Source organism: Triturus cristatus, chromosome 3_1 (genome assembly GCF_964204655.1).
Source record: "Triturus cristatus chromosome 3_1, aTriCri1.1, whole genome shotgun sequence".
Lineage (NCBI taxonomy): Eukaryota > Metazoa > Chordata > Amphibia > Caudata > Salamandridae > Triturus > Triturus cristatus.
In genome coordinates this window covers 182,101,552-182,128,645 of record NC_140583.1, presented here as the reverse complement: position 1 = coordinate 182,128,645, position 27,094 = coordinate 182,101,552, and the positions used below count along the sequence as shown (strand labels likewise).

Sequence of the window (27,094 nt, the reverse complement as noted above, 5' to 3'; positions counted from 1 at the left end):
AACTTCTAGTATTTTGCTTTCTTGTTTTATGAACTGTATACATGTACATTTATTGCATTGTTCCAAATAAAGGTTGACGATGATAATGATAAAATGATAAAAAGGTTCATCAAATGGAGTTTTTTTTAAATTAAAATGTTGCCTGCAAATAAAATGCTGTCCCAATAAATTCACTTCTGCCTTCGAATAAGATGCTCACATAATAAGATGTCAACGTCAGCCTGTGAATAAGATGCTGACCGAATGAGATGTTAACTTCGACGTCCGAATAAGATTCTGGCCGAATAAGGGGTAACTTCAGTCTGAGAATAAGAGGATAATTTCAGGCTCATATTGTACAGCATGCCTACATTTCCCTAATTATTGTTCGCCCGTAGCAGCAAATGATTCACCTCTTAGCTGTCAGTACAGCCTCTTATCGCTCTTTTACTAAAACGTCCTTCATTGTGGTGGTTGTCAGTCACTGAGACCTGCCCCATTTGTATTTCCAGAAACATCCAAAACTCTGCTACCAGGCTGCTCACCTCCTTACAGACTCCGCCGACACATCCGGCGTTACTTGTTGCCATAGTGACGGGCGGACGTTTATTTTGTGTCCTGGCTACATACACTCCTGCGTCTAAAACGTGCGCGATGATTGGCGGTCTGATAGGAGCCGAGGTGGCGGATGGGTAGAAAGATTGTTGTAGCCATATTTGAAGTTGATTCCTGGGCAGCTGTTTAATGAAGTGCTAGGTGTTGGAAGCCCTGACACCGACCCTTATGGTGGTTCGTAGGGGTTCAGCGGGGGGACTCCAGATATCTGCTGAGGGAGGAGGTCGAATGCAGGTGAGCGAGCTTTGGACAGTTCTGTAGTAGTGGCACTATCCATGCCGATCCTTAGCAGTTCCTCTAGAATGTTACATGTCAGTGCCCTCTCCTACAGCATGACCCGGGTCTGTGCCAGCTTGAAATGACCAGCTATACCTCTCATCCTCAAAACAGCTAAATCTGAACTCTCTCGCCATGTTTATCAAGTGAGTGTGTTGCGCGCTTCCACACATGCGTCGTCACGACACGGTTATTCATTGCACCCACTTGGCTAATTAAGCTCCATGCACACGACACGAATATCCAGCAGTCCCTATCCAAGCTGATCTACAACAGAACCTTCGAGTACCGCTCCCTTGCCCACCCCCACACCTATATTTCGCTAATTTAGAGTGTCTGTGCCGCTCCACAGGTGGGTGACCGGTGTAGATCGATAGTGGCCAGACATAAATACCTCTTCCGAAATCCACCGAGTGAAGGGAGTTGAATTTGTTGCAATAGTATAGTCACAAAACTACCGGGTTGCGTTTTGGCCGTCTTACCATTCTTGCACTGTTAAACACGTCTCTCCTTCCTCTAGAATTGCTCTGTAGCATTAATTCCCCCAGCCTGTCCTTTGTTCATAACTAGCACCCGTCACATACTTTAAGTGGCAGCTCCCATCCCTGATGTTTCATGTGCTAAACACCCACTTATATTTTCCGGATCGCCTCCTCCAGTGTCGTCACATAGTAACCTTTTAGGATGACCCTGCCCCAGGTTCGATCCCTGGTAGCCACGAGTTAGGCAAGTGGCAGCCCTCCAGTCATTTCATGGGAGCTCCAGGGTTGACCATATGGCCCCTTGGGGTTGTCCATACGTCCACCATATCTGACAAACCCAAGGGGTCCCTCATCGGAATTTGTCTGAGGTGGTGAGTCTAAGAGTGAATGATGGATCCTTCTAATTTATCTGAGCTAGACCTAACTACAATTTTGGGTGGCCTATAAAGAAGCTTCTCTCAGTTTGTTTGAGAAGCCCCTCCCATATAAGTATATGTGAGACTCTTGTAGGTTGGTGTAAGACGGCACCAGATGGCGGTCTGCTGGAGGACTGTTGGCAGCCAAATCAACATAGAGATGTAGCGAACCTGCCTATCAGAAGGACGGGAATGAAAGACTGGCTAATCAAAAAGTGTTTTCTTTTATAAGGATGTGAGACCCTCAACTTCCATGGTGACATGCTTCATCCCTGAGGCTGCTCATCATTCACAGAGACCATACAATACAAAACAATTTATAGAGTGCACAGCTGCCTCTGAAGAGGAATTTGGCGGCATAAGTCAGAAAGAAGAGAATTAGACTGTAGAGTTAAAAAGAAATGTTTTTAGATTTTTTCCCTCAAAATTTGCCTCTGAAGAAGCAATCCGAAGGTGGATTGGAAGGGCATTCTTGAGCTTCACAGTAAGGAAAGCGAAGATCTTCCCCCTCGTCTTGCTATGCGCACTAGAGGAGTCTGAAGTAGTCTTTGCCTGCTAGATCTCAGAGTTCTGGATTGAGAGTAGGGCTTAATTCTGATTCTTTAAAAACTCCATAGGCCATGGTGAGCACCTTAAATTGAACTCTCTTAACAATAGGCAGCCAGTGGAGATGTTGAAGATGGGACGTTACTGATTGAAAAACAGGAATTTTCAAAAGCAGTCAGTTGGAAAGTTATTATTGGTAGGGGCAAATTTAGGTCTGCCGCTGGCAATAAGGCCACTAACACAGTGTAGGGCCCAGAATAGGTCTTAACAAATTATTCCTTTGCTCAACCTGTGGTAACGTGGCTGCAAGCAGACAGGCTTAACTTCAAAGACCGGTATGTAAAGCATTTAAAAACACCAATTCAGTAAATAATTAAGACACAAAATAAAAATCCAACACCAATTTATAAAACTAGGAAATATTTTTATCATTTAAATGACACCAAAACGAAACAAATCTACTGTAGGGAACCAGAGATATGAATTTTTAAAGATTAGTCACTTTCTAGTGCTTAGAAACCAACAGTGCCCCTTTTAGTCATTTTGTTGCCTCTTACAGGGACACATTCACCTTTAGCAGTTGTTCTGGATGATCTCTCACCAGTCTTGTGCAGCCCCCTCCAGCAGGCTGGGTCCAGTTAGAACGCCTTCCTGAAGTTCTTCTTGTATCCAACTCCCAATCCATGGTTCTGGAATCTCCAAGAGGCCCCTTGAAAGTGTGAGACTTCAATTCCCACCACCCACTTGCACAAAACCTTTACAAATCCACAGGTAGTACTCCAGGCTGGGGAGTCTTTGTGGTGATGGTCCAGGTGAGCTCTGTTAACCTGTAGCTTGCAGGGAGCCCATTCTTTAGTCCTTTTGAAGCAGGTTTGATCCACAGGGCTGTGGTTTCAAATGGCGCAAAAAGGCGCAATCTTCAGAGTCCAGGCCTTTGGAAATGCACATCAAACTCTTCAGCGCTCACCCTTCTGATTCACTTAAGTTTCAAGCAGCAGATCTGAGAGGCACCAACCCTCTCAGATACTTATTTAGTGCCCTCTGGGGTCAAGCAGGAGGGCTCTCCTGTCCAGTGAGCCTAGGGTTCCATCTGACCACTTCCTGCAGAGTTTTGCAAAATGCAAACCCAGAAACCTCTATTGTTCCAAAATTCGATATGTAAATATTTTCAGCAGGGAGAGAAGAGCTGGCTAAACACACCCCTAGGATGGCTAATCTCCATAGTCTCTCCACCTTGCACCTGCTCATTCCTTCCTTAATCTCAGCATCTAGCTGGAGGTGAACAGGGGTCCTCCCCTTCGCTCGAAGTCCATGCTTTATGACTCCTCCCCTTGCTCTGGCATTCCTATGCCCAGCAACCTGTCCTCGCCGAGAGGCTTCCTATTCCCAGGGGTCATTTATCACTTCTTCAAAGCAGCCAGGCTCAACCACGTATCTCTGACCAATCAGGGCAGAGCAGTACAGGTTTGAATTTTGGCTTACAGACAAAAAAAGTATTATAACTTCTTGTCTGTACATTTTACAATAAATTAAACAATACCATATTGTTGGATATTTTATTACCGTTCTACAGAGTCCTTTAATCCTAGTTTTATGGCTTTTCTTTCTCTAGTTATTAACTAATAATCTTTTTCAATGTTAACCTATGGCATGCGATTTGCAATGGGAAAAGTGACTTGGGCCACTTTTCCAGCACCAGAGCTTTTAAAAACATATTTAATAAGTACACTACATATATCTATAGGACCTCCACCCCAGGAACACCTACGGGCGACTTTAGGGGTTCGGAATATGTAAAAATATTGCAGATCCTCCCTCCACAGTGCTCCTACCACCAAAGTCGATTTTGGGCAGCACTTTATCACAACGTGGGGAGTGGAATGTACCATTTCACTCTATCCAGGGCATATAAAACTCATTTTATAAGGGTTCACCTTATAGATACCAGACCCCAACCCCTGGGACACCTAGGGGAGACCCTGGGGGTACCTAATAAGCCCAAACATTGTAGGTTAACCATTTTTAAGTGCCCCAAACACTAAAGAGCGAACTAATGTCTTATGCGTGTCTTTGGGCACAAGATGTAACATTCTCCATGACGATTTAAGAGTGGCAAAACAGTTGACCGATACAGATTTCACTTGAGGAGCAAAGGAAAGATCAGAGTAAAAAATGATCCTAAGGTTTCTGGCAGTTGAAGCAGGGGAAGGCGGAACCCCGAGCTCCGAAGGCCACCAGTTGCATGAGTCGGGATGGCATATAGTACCAAAAAAGAGGACCCCTGTTTTATTAAGAGCTAAGCCTGAGGTAACTGTTACTCATCCAATCTCCAACAGACTTTAGGACCATTTTAAAAGAGTCGAGGACACAAGAATCCTTCTCATGGAAGGATAAAAGCAATTGGGTATCGTTGGAATAGGAAATCACCCTGAGATCCCAGGTTCCAGCTAGACTCGAAAGGGGCTCCAAGTAAATATTAAAGAGTGGGCTCCGAGCTGAACCCTGAGGCACTCCACACTCAGCGGTTTTGCAGAGGAGGAAAAAGGTGACCTATTGCGCCATGCCCCCCAAGAAAGACTTAACCATGAAAGGGCCTGGGGGGGCGCTAGGTGGCACACGACCGCGATGGCCGCACGCCTGTGAGGCTCCAGTCCAGCCGAGCAGGAAAATATACTTTTACCCCATCCTTCATAGCTAAAATAGTGCCCAGACATCACCGAAAGCTGGCTGCTGCCCCGCTGAGTCTGGGGATACCACGTTTGGTGAATTGAGCCCGCAAACTGCCTGGTGAGAGACGCGGAATCCAGCGGGCGGGATGCTCCGCTGTGCTCTGGGACCCGGAGGCGACCTACCGCGCTGGTGGAGCCCGAGGCCGCGGGGGCGGTAAACACGCCGGCACTTTTGTGAGCTGACCGCTGAGACCGGGTGACTGCTGGAAAGCACACAGGACCGCTGTGATACGGAGGTGGGTGCTTAGGCAGGGACGCGTGTGGATCTTGGCACTGCCTTTGATCCGCGGAGGTGCTGTGGGATCCCCCACCCCGAGTGCTGCAGCCGTGGGACAAGCGGCGTTGGGGAGCGAGATGCCGATGCTACACTGCCATTAGCGGAGGAGCAGAGGGATTGGCGCTCACGGAGATTGAGAAGGAATATCCGGGATTCATTATCTACAGCGCGCCCTTCCTGCATTTGTCTGTCAGGTTTAGATTGCTGCCGGTATCGCTGCACGTTCGCCAGCACTGCATGGAGCGGCCGCCATTTTGACTTTTGGTGGGCCGGTGTTGAAGTGTAGGCCTCGGGGGGCCTGGCTGGGGCAGTGAGCTACTGACTGATTCTTCCTTCTGCATGCCTGCTGCCTGGTAGGCCCGGGGCCCTTGAGGTGTGCAGGGGCTTCTCCCATTGCGAATGGGTTATGTCTGGTAGCCATTTTGTGTGCCCTGAAAGATAAACAAACTGCATCGGCTGCTGTGGAGATGCTGCCCCATTGGTTGGAAAGCCCGGAGTTGTTGTATTCTACCCCTTTGGGCTTCCTGAGGGGTGCAGGGTTTACCTGGGGTGCCTCTGGATACTTGGGGCAGTTGTTCGTTGGCACAGACTTGGCGTACTGCCACTCCACCCTGCCTACATACTTGGCGGACACTACGCTGCTGACGTAGGGGGCACCTGCTGCGGCGCTGGGTCACACCTTGCCTCACGGATCCTTGTGCATCTTACTTCTGGGAGTGTGCCTGTCGCTCTGTTGCCCTTCTTTGGTGGGTGACGGGTGCCGCCCCAGATTGGTGATGATTCCTGCTGCTGCCCCGTGTGCTCCTGGGCTGATCCAGTGCTTTGTCCTTACTGTAGCACGATGGGGCAAACGGACACCAAACAATCCAAGCTTCCTTTTGAAATGTGCAAAACCCCCAGGTCGTCCTGGCAGGAGCCCCCTGATCTGGATGCAGCGGAGGCGCCTGATGAAGATTGGAAAGCCCTACTGGTGGATATGAAACAAAGCCTCACGTCCATTGGCACCAAGATCGACACAATTAACATGCGCATGGAGGCGGTGGTCAACAAGCTGGATCAGCATGAGCAGCGGCTGAAGGAGGCTGAGGCCAGAGTCTCGGATCTTGAAAATGGAGCATGCTTCCAGTAAGGGGCACTTGTCGCAGATGGACAAGCTGCTCAAAATTTATAGCTGATAAAAATGAAGATTTAGAAGCGCGCTCCAGAAGAAATAATGTCCGTATCCTTGGCCTGGCGGTATCCACCAATGTGGGACGTATGGAGGACTTCATTGAAAAGCTGGTGGTTGATCTTTTTGGCCGAGATTCCTTTTCTGCGCATCTCACGGTGGAGAGAGCACACAGATCGCTGGGGGCCCGCCCGTCTCTGGGGGTGCCACCGAGACTGGTGATAGCCCACTTTTTGAACTATCGTGACAGGGATGCGGTTTTGCGTCTGGCTCGAGGAAAAAAAACAGGTGCACTATGAAAACACTACGCTGGCCTTCTATCCGGACTTCACGCAAGCAGTTCAAGATGCCAGGCGTAAGTTCTCTGTTGTCAAGAAAAAACTTCAGTCGAAGGACATTTCCTATGCCATGTTGTACTCGGCAAGGTTGAAGATTACGCACCAGGGTAAGCAGCATATCTTCCAAACCCCGCAGCATGCTGAGGCTTACCTTAAACAACGGCGACGCGCGGCGTCTGGGGAGCTGGGGGCACGACGGCGCTCCAGGTCTTAACTCTCCTTTGTCGGCTCTGGATTACGCCTTGCATTAGACATTGGTTCCCATGTGACTCTGATTGCGGACACACTTTTGCTGAACGTCTTGTAGTTGGCGATGTATAACCATTTCAAAATCCTTTATTCTTCTGGTGGGCTGCCCTGCTCGGCATCTCCTCCCTGTCCCGCGGTAACTGCCCGCTTACAAGTGGAGCGGTGGATGGGTGAGAATAGGGAGGGAGAGGACAGGTCTTGGGGCCCTTGGCTCTTCAACACGACGGCAAACCCCCATTTCTGTGGTACCATAGGGCAGTAAGTGTGAGATGTTGCGGGTTACTTGGGTGGGGGGGATAGCGTACCTGGCATGTTGGGGAAGCCGGTGTGGGAGGCGGGAGGGGGGTGTATGGCTGTAGTTTTTTGGACTGTATACACTATGCTAGTTCTAGATACAAGGCTGAGTATTGACAGTATTAGTCGCCATACGGGCAGGAACCACACGTGATGTTGTTGGGATTACGATTGCTACGTGGCATGTGCGAGGCTTGAATAACCCCAGAAAGAAGCGGCAGACACTTGGGTATTTGGTCAGACAACGAATTTCCATTGCTCTGTTGCAGGAAACGCACCTTGGCCCTAGCGTTGCACCTCTGTTCGCGTCCCGATGGGCCTCCCACCGCTGTTTTTCTGGCTACTCCAGTTATTCTCCCGGTGTTGCTATCTTAATCAAGAGAGGGGTGCCTTTTGAGCCTAACGGGTCAGTCATTGACGTGGACGGTAGGTATTGCCTGGTCTGGGGGAGACTCTAGTCTTATGAGATGACGATTGCTAACTATTATGGTCCTAACACTGACGACCCTCGAGTACTCCTACAATTATGGGATAAGATTCAAGAAATAGGCACTACTTATGTTATTTGGGGGGGGGGGCTTTAATACGACAATGCAACCGCGGCTGGATAGGTCTAGAGCTACCTCGTCCCACTCTACGCTCACCAATAGGACATTGAAGGATATAATAACTGATAATCGTTTAATTGATTTGTGGCGCCATGTGCATCCACAAGTACGGGAGGGTACGCATTATTCAGCGGTTCAATCGTCCTGGGCCAGGTTGGATTACCTGTTTATGTCCGTTGGTATGGCTGCACAATGCGTCTCACTTGGCTCGAACGTATTCGGACCACTCTCCAGTTGTGGCGGATATTCATCCCCCACTACGGCACACCCCGTACAGTAGCTGGCGTCTTAACCCATCACACTTGCATGACACGGTGTTCAGAGAGGAGCTGGAACAGGACGGCCGTGATTTTTTTCAGCGCAATGTTGACTCAGTTCCCAGTATAACTGTAGTGTGGGAGGCATTTAAGGTTACGGTTCGTGGATGGTGTATATCCAAAGGGGTAGGCATCCTGAAAACATTGCGTAGGGATCTCTCCAAGTTGGAAGGGGAGCTTAAAACATTAGAACAGGATATTGCGGCCAGTGCTGACGATAATGCACTTAGGGCTACCATGCGTAGCAAGCTAACCGAATATGACGAGCTGGCGGACAGGGAATGTAAATTTCGGGGGAAGTCTCATACGGCCAGAAGATATGGGGAGGGAGATAGACCGGGGAAGGTGCTGGCTGCCCCTCGATTCTCTAATTATGTGTCGGAGATTCGGGATGCGCAGGGTAATATATGCAGAGATCTTCCAACACAATTATCCACTTTCAGCGAGTTCTACAAGACTCTGTATTCGTCGCAGAGAGGCGGCGCTCTCGACCTGCCTGAATATTTCGAGGACACAGCACTCGCCTGGCTGGGAGAGAATCAGCAAAAATTCTTAAACCTGGAATTAGAGGTTGACGAAATTATAGAGGCTATTATGCAGATGCAGTCTGGTCAGGCTCCGGGGTCGGACGGGTTACCCATAGAATTTTACAAAACTTATGTGAGGATTCTTGCTCCCATTCTGAAAGAGGTATATTACGTGGCGCTCGAGGAGGGTGGCTTGCCTGGTACTATGCGTGAAGCATTAATCACCTCGTTGTTGAAGCCTGGGAAGACACCCCTCTCCTGTGACTCGTATCGCCCCCTATCTTTGCTAAATTGTGACACTAAGATACTTGCTAAAGTATTGGCGACCCGACTCGGCTTGCTAATGCATAGGCTTGTACTCCCCGACTAGGCGGGGTTCATTCCCAAACATGCTACGTTGCATAACCTTCGCACTCTCGCGGCGGTTCTGCAGGATATTGACCCTCACTGCTCGGCGGTGGCGGTATTTCTAGACGCCACTAAGGCGTTCGACTCCCTGGAATGGGACTACTTACTTGGGGTTTTGGAGCGCATGGGGATGCCCTTTACGCTCCTCAATTGGATACGTTTGCTTTACAACCAGCCGGTGGCCTAAGCCCTCTTAAATGGTGCCAGATCCTCCCCATTCGCCATTTCCATAGGCACGTGGCAGGGATGCCCCCTATCTCCGATCCTGTTTGCGCTTGCTATAGAACAATTAGCTGCGAAGCTCCGACAGCATCATAATGACAAGGCGCTAATTTATCCCACTAGACAATTACTAATCCAGTTATATGCTGACGACATGACGTTATACGTGAGGAACCCCTGCGATAATTTGAACCCCATATTGCGAGAAATAACTACATTTGGAGCCATATCTGGTGTGCAAATCAACTGGTCCAAATCTGTGGTATTCCCCCTCACGGAAAATACCCAGCCATACCAGCTGAACTACCCTCTCATATGGGAATCTGATGAATTGAAATATTTGGGCATCCGTATTACTAGGGACAAGGAGGAGTTAATGAGGGTCAACTACGGAACAGCCATGGATAAGATAACTGATGATATCACTAAATGGATACGCCTTCCCCTCTCAATGGCAGGAAGAATATCACTAATTAAGATGGTACTGTTGCCAAAGCTCTTGTACCTGTTTGTCAACATACCGTATCATCCAGGGCGTTTTGTCTTTAGTACACTTAGGGCGCAACTCACGCGACTTATATGGGGAGGGAAACAGGCGCGCCTTAACCTAGCCACGCTCATATTGCCCTATCACCAGTGGGGGTTTGAGGTTCCTGATTTTGAATTTTATTACTACTGTGCGCAGGCACATTTCGCAACTCATTGGTTTCACCCACCGCCGTTTATGGCCCATTTGGCAGTGGAGGACGGCTATATGGCCTGACCCCTCCGTCAGGGTACCTCCTTTACAGCAGTTAGGGAATGCGCGCAAGACCCATCCACGGTGGACTGTACTATACTGGCTTGGCATCGGATAGCTCGCAAGCTGGGAAGTCCTATGTTATACTCTCCTAAAATGCCCCTGCCGTGAAACCCTCTGCTACACGTCACGGAGGAGGGAATATGTTGTAAGATGCTGACTAGCCTCGAGTACTCCTCGTTGGGGGACCTTTACTAAGCAGGGCAGTTCCGCACACAGGAGCAATTCTTAGGTACACGCACACCCACTGTCATGGATACATTTCTGTGTATGTGGTTCCGCCAAAGTGTTAAGGCGGTAACCCCGGAGTTTCCTGCAGAACCCATTACATTGGCTCCCTTACATGCATTCTTACAGGCGGCGTCCGCCCAGCATGCCATATCTCTCCTCTATAGACACACGTTGCAAGCTAAGCTCACCCTCGCTACTCGAGCACGTACTGAGTGGGATAGAGACTTGGTTGCCCCATTGACTGATGAACAGTGGGAACTTAGCTGCACACAGACAGAGGCCATCACAGGCAACAGTAGATTAAGACTTGTACACTTTAAATTTTTGCACCAATTGTATTATTCTCCAGCCAAACTTTACAGGTTCAAACTTAGGGAAAGTGATCACTGTGTGCGCTGTGGGCAGGAAGCGGCAGACTTCTCGCACCTGGCCTGGAGCTGTCCCCTGGTGGCGGAATACTGGGTGCAGGTGTTTGAGGGTATCTCGAGCATGATAGGGGTCCGAGTACCACCCTGTCCACTCCTAGCCCTCTTGGGGCTGACGCAAACGGTAATCACACAATACAAAAAAATTGTATCAATGGGACTGCTGCTAGCCAAAAGGCAGGTGGCGTGCCGTGGGGGATGGGCCGTGCTCCTAAATTTAAAGAGTGGATTAATTCAATGACTACATGGCAGGGACACACGCAAGACTATGCTGACCTCTTACCCACTAAGTCACGACCGAAAGACATTTGGGGCCCGCTCACTTCATATTTGCTTGAACGGAGGGGGGGGGGGGAAGAGGACGGTGTGGGGGCTTCAGGGACAAGCACTGTGGAGATAGTTCTGCTCTGGCACCTTGCGGGGGGAATATTGAGGGGGAGTTCTGTGTGGGACCGGGGGGGAGGGCGGTGCTGGAAACGAGGTGTGAATCTTTCTACAATGTATGTGAAGGGTAGAGCTGGGGTGGTCTGACTGGGGAGATGTTGTACCTGGTGTAACTGTGAAGGCTCTCATGACTCGTAATTGCACATTCTATGGTAAAACGTGGACTGCATCGTACAAATTTTCAATAAAGGTAAATAAAAAAAACAAAAAAAACATGAAAGGGCCTGACCATGTATCTCTAGGTTCCTAAGCCCACTCAAAAGTCTCATGGGAAGACCATGTCGAAAGCTGAAGATGAATCTAGGAGCACCTCCATGGCCGCAGAGTGTTGGACAAGATTCTCTTTTATAAACTCAAATACTTCTATGAAGACTGATTCAGTGCTGTATCCAGCCCTAAAGCCAGGTTGAGAGTCACGTAAAGATGGTTTGACTCCACAAAGTGTGACAATCGTCTATTCACAAGTTTCTCCAGATCAAGGTATCTGTGTCTCTTAATGGGCTCCTGGTGGAAGGAGCTCTTATGGACATCTTTTGCTAACAGATTTAATGGAAAAAGTGGGATCCGCTATTTTGGCCCAAAATAATTACATGGGGACTGGCCGGTGACACCTTATTTGTGCTCGTCTCAAGTAAGGTTAAGAAATAATTGAGGGATGTTTGGGAGTAAAATCAATCCTAAATTGCTGCAGTCAGCATTGTTGGAACCTAAAGAACCCAAAGGCTGCTCTCAGGCCTTGATTTAAAGCAAAGGATCATTCAAACCCCCTTCCTACCCTCTTATTGAATAGTGCAAAGTATAGGGAGTGTGTAAAATAAAGATATAGGAGAATGTTTTTTAACCCAGTGATGTCTAGCCTACATGCCTTATGGTGGAGTAGCAGCGGTATCCCCCTGTAGTCAAACATTTTTCAAGATGTCCATATTGTCTTCTGCACCTAAATTCCTTTTTGTCTGCCTTCACTAAGTCACAGCTGCCTGCCTTGTGGGGATTGGTAGTCGCCTGCGACAGAGTGGTTAGTTGCTAGCACCCAGTGGTAGATTGGTAGCCCTCGGCTGCCAGGTGGTAGTTTGTTAGTCACATATGCCTTGGTGGTTAGTTGTTAGACCCTGTTTCTGGATAGTAGTTGTCTGAATGAAAACAGCCTCTTCGGGTTTAGTGCTACCTTCAGGGTAAGTTATGCCTCAAAGTTACCCTTGAATTACAGAAGGTAAAAATGTCAGAACCAGAAACCTCCTCTCAGTAAAGTAATAATGTGTGATTCCAACAAGTACAATATAATCATACCGGCTTCCAGATGACCTCTGTTAGGAACCTAGCTAAAGCAGTTGTGTGTAAATTGAACCACACAAACGATGGGGCGGCAACAGGGTGCGAGTAAGCTGATTAAGATGTAAACTAGTAAGCATTTTAAGGAAGACGGCAAGCAGGAGCCTGAGGATCGCAATGGAAAAAACTACAAAGTTTGTGTGTTGAGAGAACTAGTTCAATAGCAACAGAGCCATGCAATAAACAAATAGTTGCAATACGAAGTGGCATCTTACAACCACTTTTGACTACTTAACCCAAAGCAATAGTTTTGACCTTCGTTGTCACACCAACCAGTGCTCCCTGTTGTGGTTCTTTGTCTGCCATAGACTTGTCTTACAGTGTTGCCACCCTGGACTTCCTCTGCTATACCCAGTTGCACGGAAACCACAGATCACTGACAGTGCAGTCAATCAGTTTTCAACTCCCCGTCCCCCCCTGCAAAAGTCAGGACCGAGTTGTATTAGAAAATTGCAGATGAAAAAACAATACCAGACATGGGGCATGGACATTGGAAGCTAGTTCCCCGAACTCTGAGGCATTTTAAACCTTCCAGTGTTTGAGGTATTAGTTGGCCCCGAAAAGCCTGCAAATCCAATATGGCTTCCACTTCAAAATCAAGGAACTCACCAACCAGCACCACAGGTGGTTGAACCAGACCAACAGCAACAATGGGTTGCACGTGGAGCACGTAAAAACAAGATAGCTATGCCACTGATTTGGCATAACCAAGTGAACAGCGTGAGAACCTACCGAGGATCAGGAAATGACCCATGAATTGGGGTACGGCACAAACTTAGGGTAATACATAGGCAAACACAAAAAATAAGCAGAAAGTCAAACCATGTCCCCATTGTCAAAATACATAGCCTGGGAATTGCAGCTGTCTGTCCATCACTTATGGGCCGCTTTAGCATTGTGCTGTAGTGCAGTGGTGTCCTAAATGACTGAGATGATGGATAATAGAGCAGAAACCAACATATTGGAGATACTGGTGACCACGTTTGTAACAGCTGTGGGTGGAAGCGATTAGATGACAAAAATGGGGAATATCCCAGAAAACAATGCTAACATTCTATGCAGATTTAGCCAGCAGAATATATATCACCTAGTGATTCAGTGTGTAGCATTCAAATACTGTTTGAGTGGCTTCGGGTGCTGACTGGTGGAGTGGATGTTCCCAAGTGTTTAAAAAAAGTGGACATAAGTTTGGAAATTAATTGGGAACCCCTGCAAATGATGGTATCTGAGGGTAAACTATGTAATAATACTACCCCCAGCAGGAAAATCTGTGCTAAGTCAATTTCATGGATATTTGAGCAAAGGCTATTAAGTTGCTATATTTAGTGAAATAGTCAATAAGTGCAAGCATGGGACTTTACCTTTTATTTGGGTAAACCTATGCTAACGTCTATGGGGATCACCTTTAAAAGTGCTATTATTATTGGGTGAGAAGGGCACCCGACGAGACCCTAAAAAGCCTGATATGGAAAAAAACTATTAACCTTTGCTAAAATCCATCAAACTAACGATGTGCCACCAAGATAAGATCTAGATTAATCTCCACCTAAAGGACCTTTGGGAGTCCAGACTGGACTACACCAATTTCAAAACAGTAGCCAAAGTAGCCACATACATTGTCTGTTTTAGAACCAACTTAGAGGCCTTTGCAAACCTACCAATAGCACTGTTGATATTGACATTTTCTCATCACCTTAATCAACGGTACCTATCTATTAATTTGAAACATTCGACATGCCTCAAATTAATTTGATACAGATTTATACTATTTCCACTCAAGATCACTCAACCGTGAAAATTGAAAGAAGCCTGCTCATGCTATAGGGGGTGTGGCAGTTGATTAGAACATTAAAGCATGTAGCATTCCCTTGCCACCTTCTGTTGGTCCTCAGAAGGAAATTCCGTGTGTCCCTGTTTCATTTGCATAAGAATTAGATTCACAAAATTGGCTCTAGAAAAATGCTTGCATGGAACAGTTGTATAACTTCTGACTACATTTCTGAAGTTTCTTGACCTTGCAGTCACTTGACTGGAGAAAAGCAACATCAATTGCCACACTCTGATATGTCTTGAGTCCAATTGGTTACTGTCACTATAATCTAGAAGACGGGCAACCTTGAAGGAATTCACTCTTTTAGGTCTCATTAATTTGTCTTAACCATGCAACCCACACACAAGTCACCCTGTGACTCAGGCTCTGAACCAGCGCAAGTCAATAATATGAGCTTAGACCCTGACTATCCATTAAGCATCTGCAGAATTATAGTAACTAGAGGTGCCTAGGAGGAATATCAATCAGAGGAACTCTATACGAATGTCTGCATGACACAGAAATTCTGAAGTCTTTTAAAGCCTTTAAGAACTTATAGCGACTCTGTTGAAGAAATCTATCATAAATCTTTGTAGGCAGACCTGTCTTGAGTCCAATAGGTCACTCCTAAAAGATCCCACTCTCCAAAATTCATCAAATTTTACTTAACCAAACTGCCATTGCACAAGTTGCCCTGAGGTATGTGGTTGATTCGTCATCATGGGCCCAGATTTTGATTGTCCACCAATCATCTACAGAATTATACTAAGGAGAAGTTCCTACCGAAAGGTACTGGTGGGAGCGCTCTCTGTTCATATCTATTGCACATAGCCTATCTAGAAAGAAAAACGACTTTAAAAATGTTTAGTCTGTTTTAGTCTTTCATGAAATGCTTTTGCTTTTAACTGAGAAGGTAGCTTAATAAAAAACATTACAATGTAAGTAAGAAAGACAACACAATATACATTCTATCTATAACATTTTAAAGAAAGACTGATAGGGACAGGCAAACGATTCCAACAGTCAGTGGTTGGCTATGGCGCATCTTCATCTGTGTACTTCCAGTGCACTTGTTTATAAACTTTTATTGTCATCAATCTTTAAAGTTGACAGACAGAACTGCCATGTCAGTAAGTCATTTGCCTTTTTAGTACCAAAATGGCACGAGAATCCTGACACCAGAAGCATACACAGTGCTGAACCTTTTCTTCTAATTTGTATAATCGGTCTTAGTGGCATTGCAGATAGTCATGTATCGTTCTGAAGCTCTGGTCTTATTGTGCCCAATCCTCATGGTGACTAGTCAGTTTCTTGTTTTAAGCTATTGAGATAGACCTAGACTTCCATGGCATCTTTCTTTGTTGTTTAAAATCGAAGGAGTAGACTGGTTCGTAGTCTCAGTCACTTCCTTCCTAGCCACAGAATCAGCCTTCCCATGCTAGTTGGCAGGTACTAACATAGTCAAAGTGAGAGAAGGATAACATCCACATGGCCTGTCCTCCATTTACACATTTCATGGTCTTAAGAAACCCAAGGTTTTTGTCGTCTAGCCACATGGAAATGGAATGAATTGCTCTTTCTAGGTAGTGTCATCATGGTAAAAATGGTTTTTGGTTTCACAACAGTACTCAAGTATAGATTGTTAGGTTATGTTTTTAGCTGGTCTGTGAGCTGGAGAAATACCATTGGGTCCTATCCTTCGGCTTATGGGTTTCTTTGTGATAATACCGTGCCTATGCTCTGAAGAAAACAAAGGTCCCTACATTATGAAGACCTAACTGAAAGCACTTATAGAAAACAAGGACTAACGGCGGACCCCAAAGGTTCCCGTTAAGTTTAGTTAATAATATGATTACAGTTGGTGTGCACAAACTGCTCCTGCATACGCCGTTAAAGGACGCAAATTGCCAAACAGATAAACACGAATTGAGAGAAAATGGAGCTGTGCACTACCATAATATTCAATCAATCAATCAATGAATTTGTAAAGCGCGCTACTCACCCGTAGGGTCTCAAGGCGCTGGGGGGAGGGGGATCCGCTACTGCTCGAAGAGCCAGGTCTTGAGCTGTTTCCTGAAGGAGAGATAGTTCTGGGTCAGTCGTAGGTGGGTGGGGAGGGAGTTCCATGTCTTGGCCGCCAGGTAGGAGAAGGATCTTCCTCCGGCGGGGGTCTTGCGGATGCGCGGGACGGTGGCGAGGGCGAGGCTGGCGGAGCGGAGGTGGCGGGTGGGTGTGTAGAATGTGAGGCGGTTGTTGAGGTATGTGGGTCCCATGTCGTGGAGAGCCTTGTGTGCGTGGGTGAGGAGTCTGAACGTGATCCTCTTGCTGATGGGGAGCTAGTGCAGGTCTCTCAGCTGGGGAGAGATGTGGCTGAAGCGGGGGGTGTCCAAGATAAGTTGTGCAGAGGCGTTCTGTATGCGCTGGAGTCTTTTCTGTAGTTTGGCTGTGGTTCCAGCGTAGAGGGTGTTTCCGTAGTCCAGACGGCTGGTGACGAGGGCCTGGGTGACCGTCTTCCTGGTGTCGGTGGGGATCCACCAGAAGATCTTTCGGAGCATGCGCAGGGTGTTGAAGCAGGATGACGAGACGGCGTTGACTTGCTTGGTCATTGTGAGGGAGGAGTCCAGGATGAAGCCCAGGTTGCGAGCATGGTCCGTTGGCTTTGGAGCAGAGCCCTGGGCAGGGGGCCACCAGGAGTCGTCCCAGGCGGAGGGGGGTGTTCCCAGGATGAGGACTTCCGTTTTATCTGAGTTCAGTTTCAGCCGGCTGAGCTTCATCCATTCCGCGACGTCTTTCATTCCTTCCTGGAGGTTGGCTCTGGCGGGGTCGTTGGTGAGGGAGAGGATCAGCTGGGTGTCGTCGGCGTAGCAGATGATGTTGAGGTTGTGTTGTCGTGCGATGGCTGCGAGGGGGCTCATGTAGACGTTGAAGAGGGTGGGGCTGAGCGAGGATCCTTGTGGGACGCCGCAGATGACTTCGGTGGCCACGGACCGGAACGGGGGAAGGCGGACTCTCTGGGTTCTGCCAGCGAGGAACGAGATGATCCATTCCAAGGCCTTTCCTTGTATTCCGATGTTGCTGAGGCGCTGTATCAGGGTGCGGTGGCATACGGTGTCGAAGGCTGCCGAGAGGTCCAGGAGGATGAGGGCAGCTGTTTCCCCATTGTCGAGCAGGGACCTGATGTCGTCGGTGGCTGCGATGAGGGCGGTCTCGGTGCTGTGGTTTGCTCGGAAGCCGGACTGCGAGGGGTCGAGGGATCCGTTGGTCTCGAGGAAGGCGGAGAGTTGTTTGTTGACGATCTTCTCGATGACTTTGGCCGGAAAGGGGAGGAGCGAGATGGGGCGGAAGTTCTTGAAGTCCGTGGGGTCCGCGGTGGGTTTCTTCAGGAGGGCGCTGAGCTCGGCGTGTTTCCAGCTCTCTGGGAAGGTGGCGGATGCGAAGGAGCTGTTGATGATGTTCCGGAGTTGGGGTGCGATGATGGAGTCGGCTTTGTTGAAGATGTGGTGTGGGCAGGGGTCGGTTGGGGAGCCGGAGTGGATGGTGTTCATCGTGTGGGTGGTATCTTCGGTGCTGACCGTCGTCCAGGTGTGGAGGGTGATGGTGGGGGCGCCGGATCGGTGGTTGGGTGCGCGGTCTGTGCGCCGAAACTGTTGTGTATGTCGGCAATCTTGCGGTGAAAGAACGAGGCGAGTGAGTCGCAGAGGTCCTGCGAGGGTGTGATGTCGTTGTTGCAGGCGCTGGGGCTGGAGAGCTCTTTGACGATGCTGAAGAGTTCCTTGCTGTTGTGGGAGTTGTTGTCCAGTCGTTCTTTGAATGTGGTCCTTTTGGTGGTGCGGATCAGTTGGTGGTGTTTGCGGGTGGCGTTCTTGAGGGCTGTCGTGTTTTCTGTAGTCTGGTCGTGGCGCCAGGCTTTCTCGAGGGTACGGCAGGTTTTCTTGGAGTTTTTGAGGTCGTTGGTGAACCAGGATGCTTTCTTGCTGCCGTGTCTGCTGGGGGGGGTTCTTCAGTGGTGCGAGGTCATCGGCCCAGTTGGTGAGCCACTGTGTGAGGTTGCGGGCTGCTTCGTTGGGGTCCGTCGTGTTGGTGGGGGGTTCTGGCTGAGGGAGGTGGTGAGCTGGTCGGCGGTGATCTTGCTCCAGCTTCTGCGGGGAACCTGTTGAGGGTGGTTGTGGGTCGTGGTTCTCCTGAAGTTGAAGTGGACGCAGCTGTGGTCTGTCCAGTGCAGTCCGGTGGAGTGGCTGAAGGAGAGGTGCTTGCTGGAGGAGAGGATGGGGTCAAGCGTGTGGCCGGCGATGTGGGTGGGGGTGTTCACCAGTTGCTTGAGTCCGAGGTTGGCGAGGTTGTCCAGCAGGGTGGCGGTGTTGCTGTCATTGTTGTTCTCCAGGTGGAAGTTGAGGTCTCCTTGGAGGATGTAGTCTGAGGAGGTAAGGGCGTGCGGGCTGACGAAGTCTGCGATGGCTTCGCTGAATTGTGTGTGTGGTCCTGGGGGTCTGTAGACGAGGGTGCCTCTGAGGGTGGTCTTGGGGTCGGTGTGTATCTGGAAGTGAAGGTGTTCGGCGGCGGTGAGTGTGTCGTCGGAGTTGGTCGTGATTCGGATGGTGTTTCTGTGGACGATGGCGATACCTCCTCCGGCTTGGTTGACGCGGTCCTTCTGGGCGATCTTGTAGCCATCCGCGATGGCTATGGCGGGAGCTGAGAGGGCGTTCATCCATGTTTCTGTGAGGAAGGCGACGTCTGGTGATGTTGTGTCAAGAAGGTTCCAGAGTTCGACGGCGTGCCTGTGGATGGAGTGGGTGTTGAGCAAGATGCACTTGAGGTGGTCGTTGCTGGAGCCTGGCTTGGTGGGTGCGGTGCAGGATCGGGTGCAGGTGAAGTTGCAGGCGTGGCAGGTGAATGCTCCGTGGGTGCGTTTCGGGTTGGCTTGGTAGCAGGCTGGCTGTCGGCCGGTGTTGAGTGCGTGGAGGGTGGCGGCATCGTATCTCTGTCGGGTTGGCTGGCTCCGGCGGGGTCCAGGGGTTCTGGCGCTGGGCGCGGTCCAGGCGTGGACGGGCGTAGATGGGCTTGCCTTTGGCACGCCTTTGGCACGCCTTCGGCGCGCCCGCTGCGCGTACGCGCGGTCCCCGCCATATATGGCGAAGTGGGAGGGAGGAGCAGCTGGGAGGCGGGTGCGTGGTGGCGAATGGGGAGCGGGTGCCAAGAGAAGGGGGCGGGGCCGCAGGAGAGCAGCGGCGGGGAGCGGAAGGGGTGGTGGAAAGAGCGGGAAGACGGAGCGGAAGAGCGAGGGCAAGCCTGGGCAAGCCTGGAGAGCAGGGGCCTTAAGGAGAGGCGGCAGCAAGAGAGGCCAAGAAGGCAGCAGCAGCAGAATCTGGGCACACGGGGGCCGTGCGGAGTGGAGTGACCGGGTCAAGGGTCACTGCTCATTGCCGCGCGGTCCCCGCCATATATAGCCAAGTGGGAGGGAGGAGCAGCTGGGAGGCGGGAGTGGGGCGGCGAATGGGGAGCGAGTGCCAAGAGAAGGGGGCGGTGCCGCAGGAGAGCAGCGGCGGGGAGCGGAAGGGTGGGGGGTGGAAAGAGCGGGAAGACGGAGCAGGAGAGCGAGGGCAAGCCTGGGCAAGCCTGGAGAGCAGGGGCCTTAAGGACAGGCGGCAGAAAGAGAGGCCAAGAAGGCAGCAGCAGCAGAATCTGGGCACACAGGGGCCGTGCGGAGTGGAGGGACCGGGTCAAGGTCACACCAAGTAGTCAATTTTCTTCCATGGAAATGCTCTTTATTGTAATAATCCAACAGTGATATGAAGACCGTCTCAGCCAATGCGTTTCGTTCAAGAATTGTACTTCGTCAGGGCATGCGCGACGATGAATGATAACTCCACAATGGGACAACTCTCTGTCTTGATGAAAAAAAGTGGTCTCAGGAAAAGCCAATGTCGCTAAAGTAGCAATCTCATATCATATGGTGGGTCCGAGGACAAAACAAATGCCTCCTTGATAAGTGCACAGTAATTGATTCTGGAACCGTCAGGAGTCCGTGCTCCTTCCTTACATCGCCACTTTTTTTCATCAAAGTCAACAACGTTTTGATCCTTTGCAGACACTAGGATTATCATCCGGACGAATGTAAATGAGTGCCTGAGATGCTACAAATTGCCATGGTATGGAGGAATGTCACAACGCAAAACTTAAAAGAATAGTAGCTACTGAAGAGCAGGCAATGTCTGGGAGCCCCAGTCCAGTGAAGGATCTTGATCAGAGGGTTTGAGTCCCAAATTGTGAACAGCCTGAGAGTCTGTGCTGGGTGAGAGGGGCGCTCAAGGAGCGAACGCTGCCCTGGCGGTTGCTATAAGCGCCTATCTCTTACACATCTTGTTGGTGACTCCTTGAGCACCCCGTTTACCCAGCATTGTTTCTCGAAACAAGATAGACCCTATAGCAAACAGGGAAACATCAGTCTCGACAATGTAACTCATTTGGGATCTGCATGTATATGTATTGGAGCTGAGTTGAATACTTTTTTAGGACAACAAAAACTGTGCTTTGTACCCCAATGGAAGGGAATTCCTTTCTTGGTTAAATGTATGTTCGGATGGACGGTGTGAGAAAAATTTAAAGTGATGTGCCTATAAAAATGAATGAATCCTAAGAAAGTTTAGATCACCTCTACTGTCTTGGTTATGTTCCATTCTGTTATTGTCACAGTCTTCAGCAGATCAGTGCTGATACCTACTTCTGAGATTGTCAAGCCAAAGGGGTGATGGTGTTTACCTCAAAGCTGTATATTTGCCTGGTTTTTCACACGGAGGGTTACTGAAAGTACATTTGATGGTATTTGGGAAATGTTTGTACATTGATAACTGTTTTCTTAATTCTTCCCTGTTCTACTCAGTATTTCTTTCCTCCTGTGTTCTTACCAGTCTTTCGTTACTCTAGTTTCAATGAGAGAATCTATTGCGTTTTCTTGTCACAAAAAAGTGATTGTTTTCTCTACATTTTTTTTATATATAAACTTTTGATATGTTTATTAAAGTTGTGAGTTAAGTCACATCCATGTTTCTTGTTTCAAGCAGAGATATGGCATGTTATTATTCTTGCATGTTCTGTAGTTTAAAAAAAAATAAAAATTACATTTATTTCTGCATGACAGCTTTTATGAGCGGAAAAGAACATTGTTGAGATTGTTTAATTGATTTTTCCTTTTTTTCAATCATGAATGTAGAACATATTACCATTTATGTTTGAATATCAATTTCTAGGATGTTGGTTGCAACGCTTTCAGTGTTTCTTTTGTCTCACACTTTATTGGTTTGACTGTGAAGAGTAACAAACTGTATACCTACTACAGTAATTGAGCAGTTCATCGTACATACATATATGAAATTAATTAGTAAAACATCAAGCTTTAGAAGGGAGGAAGAGGGTAAGGAGAATGGATTAAAGGGTGCTTCCGTGTTTCCATGGTGAAGAAGAATTTAGAGGTGCTCAGTCAGGTCTGTGAGATTCTATGAAATATCTACTTGTCCAAGGAACGAGATGCTTCAGAAATCTACTTGTCCAGTAAAAACACAAAAATCCACTCGTCGCTTTTGTTGTCTTGTAGTTTGTGAGGGGACAAATTGTGTACTGATTAGCTTCTCTAATTATGCCATCTCTAGTGCTACATCAGGGTTTCGATTCTAGTTTCTGGTCCCCAATGTGGAACCAGTATAATATCTCCACCTCAAAGGTAGGAGTGCACTACTTCATAGGTGAAGGGGAGGGTCCCGCCCTCTGTAGGGAACACTTGGAAGGAAGTTCCAGCAGTGCCATCTCATCTCAGCAGGTCCCACACGTCTTCATTCGGTCATCCTCGAATAGCGGGTAGACCCCCTGCACCACTAGGGGGTATTATTATTTTTATTAAGGTCCTGAAGAAGTGCCGCCCGATGGTTGGGCCAGAATGGCACAAAACATGTCGACCATGCACCTATTATGCGATCCTGGTACCTAGGTACCACAAGATAGCGTCACTGTTTTTATCTAATCGTGGACCCATATTGAAGTAAACATTTCTGGGTTCCGGTGTAGTGTAGTTCCTATTTCCCTAATAGGCTCTGCGCATTGGAATAATATACCCTATAGATTTGACATAGGACTGAGATCAGTATGCCCCTATCGAGTATATTAAACTTAATTAATTTGTACCAGCTAACTCAGAGGCCACTAGAAACTCCTTGTAAACAATAAGGGAGTAGTTTCTGGCAACTGCATAAACATGACAACTTTGTTTCCCTTTAGAATTGGAACACTCTCAGAATCGTGGAAACAACAGATAACAGTTTCACTCCGCAATAGTGCATTCTTAGTTTCTTCAGAGTTACACAAAGTATAGATGGGCGTTTCAATAAAAGGATTTACTGAACAGTCTTGTTTCTCATGTAAGAGATATGAGCTGTTATAATCACAAGACAGTATGCAAGATATATTATGTACAGCGTAAGCAGTAGAAAGAAATAATACTGTGCTAGCATTATCTTTTAGCTATGACACATATATTCATATATATATATATATATATATATATATATATACAGCTACAGAACCCAAAGAATCAAGATGAAGCAATCATTTTCTCAACCATCCATGGTCACCCTAGGAGTTCCACAGGGATCAGCACTATCCCCAATCCTTTTTAATCTACTCATGGAACCCCTTGCTAATGCGCTGAATTCTGCAAACATTCTATATCACCTATACGTGGACGACACACAACTATATAGGAAAATCTCCTCACCAGATGACTTCATCTCCCTCAAAGCCATTCTTCATAGTACCCAAAGTTGGCTCAATGGCAACCACCTCATGCTCAACACAAAGAAAATTGAATTGCTCCTCAACTCCCCTCCCAATCACACACCCAAGATAGACTTATGGCTGAAGCATCTAACTTCCTTTGATTGCGCCCCATACATCATTGACTCCGCAAAATCCCTGGGAGTCACCCTGGACAAACCTTTAAATATGCAGGCGCAAATCTACAATGCCACTAAGGGAGCCACTCATCAGTTGAGTATCCTAAGGAAGCTTAAACCCTTCCTCCCACAGACTGATCTAAAAATGACGGTACAAGCTCTAGTGTTACCAAGACTGGATTATGGAAGCACTCCTCTATGCGGTCTTCCAAAATACAAGCTAGCACCGTTCAGGGCATCGGTTAACGCTGCGGCCAGGCTGGTCTCTGGAATAAAAAGAAATAACCACATCACCCCGGCCTTGAAGGCTCTGAACTGGCTACCCTACGAGGCGAGAATACAACTAAAGAACGTCTGCATGACACATAAAGCCCTACATAGCAAAACCCCCAGCTATTTAGCACAAAAGCTAGAGCGGTAGGTAGGATGCAGACATTCGCGAAGTTCGAGCTCACTGCTACTAAAACCTCAATCCTTCCACAAAAAGAGAACTGGGTGCAGAGATTTCTCAGGTATCGCACTGAAGAATTGGAACACCCTTCCCCTAGATGTATGCAGAATCTCCTTCTTTACCGCCTTCAAAAAAAGACGCAAAAATGTTTCTAATGAACAAATTAACATCCTAAAACTTTAACTCTCTGACTATTTGCCACCGATTTATATCCAAACACCAATGTCTACCTCTTTTGTATTTCATTCTGCTTAAAGTATCAAAACGTATAAAAGAAACATTCAATGAAGGCCATAGAGGCGACTCCCTGACTGTGTCTATTTAGGGGAACAATACTTGCATACAACAAGTAACCCTGGAGATAACCGTTACCAGATATGGGATTCCTGGCAACATGCCACAGCAACCTTGATCATTCAACATGAGGTAACTCCCGTTAGAAAGTTGGCCAAACGTTGGATTATTCAAAACAGCTGGTGTACCCTGCAGGTGACAGGACAAGTTTACCACAGAACCATTACAAGCCCCGTGTAAAGAAATGTCCTGACATATGAGTGATCCGCTCAGTGCATTTTCACAGTGTGTACCGCTTAGAAACACTTCACGACCCCCACTCCAACATCTGGATTCGTAAGGTAAAACCCAGGATGTCTTAATGTATTCTTTACCCAACCTTTCATAGTTGCCTGTTTGCATTTGTTTGCGACAATACTGAAAATGAAAAGTAGTGACAGGTAGAGTTATTTTGCCATGGATAAGACATTCTGTAGCTGTTTTTTCTGCTACTGTAAATGGTAATTTTTTCCAGTTTCTCAATGCTCCGCACTGTATACTTTGCTCCCCTTTGTGCCAGTTCGATCTGTTTATCCATGAGCTTGTATTCTGAAAACAGAGACGACGTGTTGATAAAACGCCAAGGCACATGGCCTGCACGAAAGGATTGCAGCGTCCAGCCTAATAACATAATAGAACGTAACTGAGATTGGCCTTGTTGTAACATGGCTAAATCTTGTTCCAGTATGTCAATAGCAGAGGATACAATGTTGTCCAGTGAATATATTCTGGATGACAGTTGTTAACCCATTGTCGACCACAGTGAGAGATTTCTCGGAGTTAATACGATCAAGCTCACGTATTCCTTCTGCGGCCTCTGCCTGTGAAACCTTCCATATTTCATTTTAAGCTGCATAAATGCCGGCATATATGAAACGTTTTTGACGCGTTTTTTTCAATCCTAGCAAGAAATCCCTTAGGTCTGCGTCTTCTTTAAGTAAAGATAAGTGTTGTTTCACATCCTCGAGTGTAGATTTTTGTTGCCAGTCGAGGCACAATTTTCCTACTCTGTTGTTACTACCCCCGGATGCTGTCGTTGAACATAACATGGGTCTGGCCTATGGATAGTAAAGCCCTGTATTCTATTCAGTAAGTTTCTTAACAGATGTTTGTGTCTGTGGGCCAGAGCAACCATTTTTCCCAATCAGGATATGATCTGTTGTTTTATAGTATTGTGTGTACTATGACCGCTCCCTGTGTAGTGTCATAACTTGCAGGTGTTGGCACAGACGTTTGTTGCACAGTGTCATTCAAAAACATTATTTGCTGTGGGATGATACAGGCTCTAAACAAAGCTTCTATCCCCTGCACTTGCCAATCTTTAGAACCCCAGACAGATTTTGTGTTGATTGTGTCTTTCCAAAAGTCAAATCCTTGTCTAGACAGTTGGGCAATAAAGGCCCGCAGAATAAATCTGTTTTGTATTAGTTAACATATTATTCTGCCCTGTTGTGTTCACATTCTTATAGAAAAAGGTTTCTGAATGAGATATATTGTTCCCTGAAAAATATGGAAACTTATTTGCAAACATTTTTGAACTACCCTTTGATGGTGTAGGACAATGTTCCCATTGGTTAAACATAAACACATTTCTAGGTGTTGCAGATTTATGCAAGAAATGAGGACCATAGTGGTTATAACAATACATTTGTTCGTAGTCTGATGAACCCTCTAAATATTCATGATTTGTGAATACTGTAGACGTTTCTAGATCAGACATCATGTTATTAACAGTCTCAAAGTCCCAATCATCAGAATAGGTTCTGGAGGTAATAAAGTCACTTACTGAAATTTTAAATACATGTGGAATCTTCAGAAGTTCCGTCGGGCCTAATATGTCAAAATCGGTTTCATCCCAAACTATACCATCCTGTATAGGAACGGCTGTGATGTTCGCTGCTGACAAGTCTCTTGCTTCACGATGGGAAGATTTGTGTGGCTTTAAAAGTAAGTTCACATTTTTACTTTGTGTCAAAACGAATGTATCTGCCATTCAGAAGCACGCTAAGAGTCATTATCAAAGCTAGCCAAAGCAGAAAGAAAAATGTTCCAGAAATAATCCATAGTTCAATCCATGGTGAAACCAGATAAGTCTCTTTCAGAAATTGAAAAAATTCTTGTAATTGTTGTTTGTGAAAGTTTTTAGGGCTGGCGTCGTTTCAGGCTCACTTGGATCCTCAGAAAACGTATCAAAGTAAATGAAGTAGCCAGAAGCAGTTCGGTCATTTGTTGGAATTGCATCAGGATTCGTCGAAATCGCTGGAACCAGTTGATCACGTGTTACGTTGGTGTAGACAGGTGTATCTGGACGAACTGTTATTTGAGTTCCAAGAGGGATGAGTTCCATAGCATTGTTGCTTAGTCCTTCATCTCTTACTGCTGAATTCTCGATGGTTATGAGTCTTTCAGTCTGAACCTCTTGGATAGTATCGAGAGGAGTGCGTCTGCTTCTATGTCGGAGTCCACGAGGCCCACTATTTAGTATCGGCCACATAGTGTGGTTTGATGAGGTCGATTGACACAAGTCTTTTCTCCTTTTTTCCAGCAACGTGCGGCAGAAGTACTGTTCTTGTTTCGTGGACGGCTAGGACAGGGACTGGTTTTCTGTAAGAAGGTCCAAATTCCTTCTTGTCCGCAATCTTCTCTCTGAATAGATCCCCAACTTTTGGGATCCAGACAGGCCTTGCTGTGACTGCCGGTTTTTCCCCAGTGGTTGGCTTCAGGAACACGTTGCTTTGTTTCGATCTCAGTTCATTTAGATCCTGTAAAACAGCCAAACTATCTTTGATATCAAAAGGTTTATTTTCCACCACTGTGTCTTTACATTCGAGATCAGGAACCCACATTCTTGTCCCAAATAGGACCTCATATGGAGTGACGCC

General features: G+C 47.3%; 1 protein-coding gene across 2 annotated transcripts in view; it reads left to right on the top strand.

The window, feature by feature from the left end:
- Nucleotides 1-662: 662 nt before the first annotated feature.
- Nucleotides 663-27,094, top strand: part of CCDC34 (coiled-coil domain containing 34) — a 381,735-nt gene continuing 355,303 nt past the window's right edge. The window contains exon 1 of one of the 2 annotated variants that reach the window (XM_085643633.1): nucleotides 663-828. In XM_085643633.1, the coding sequence (XP_085499759.1) occupies nucleotides 763-828 (66 nt within the window). In that variant the 5' untranslated portion in view covers nucleotides 663-762. The remainder of the gene's footprint in view (nucleotides 829-27,094) is intronic. The other variant, XM_085643634.1, reaches the window with a different exon arrangement.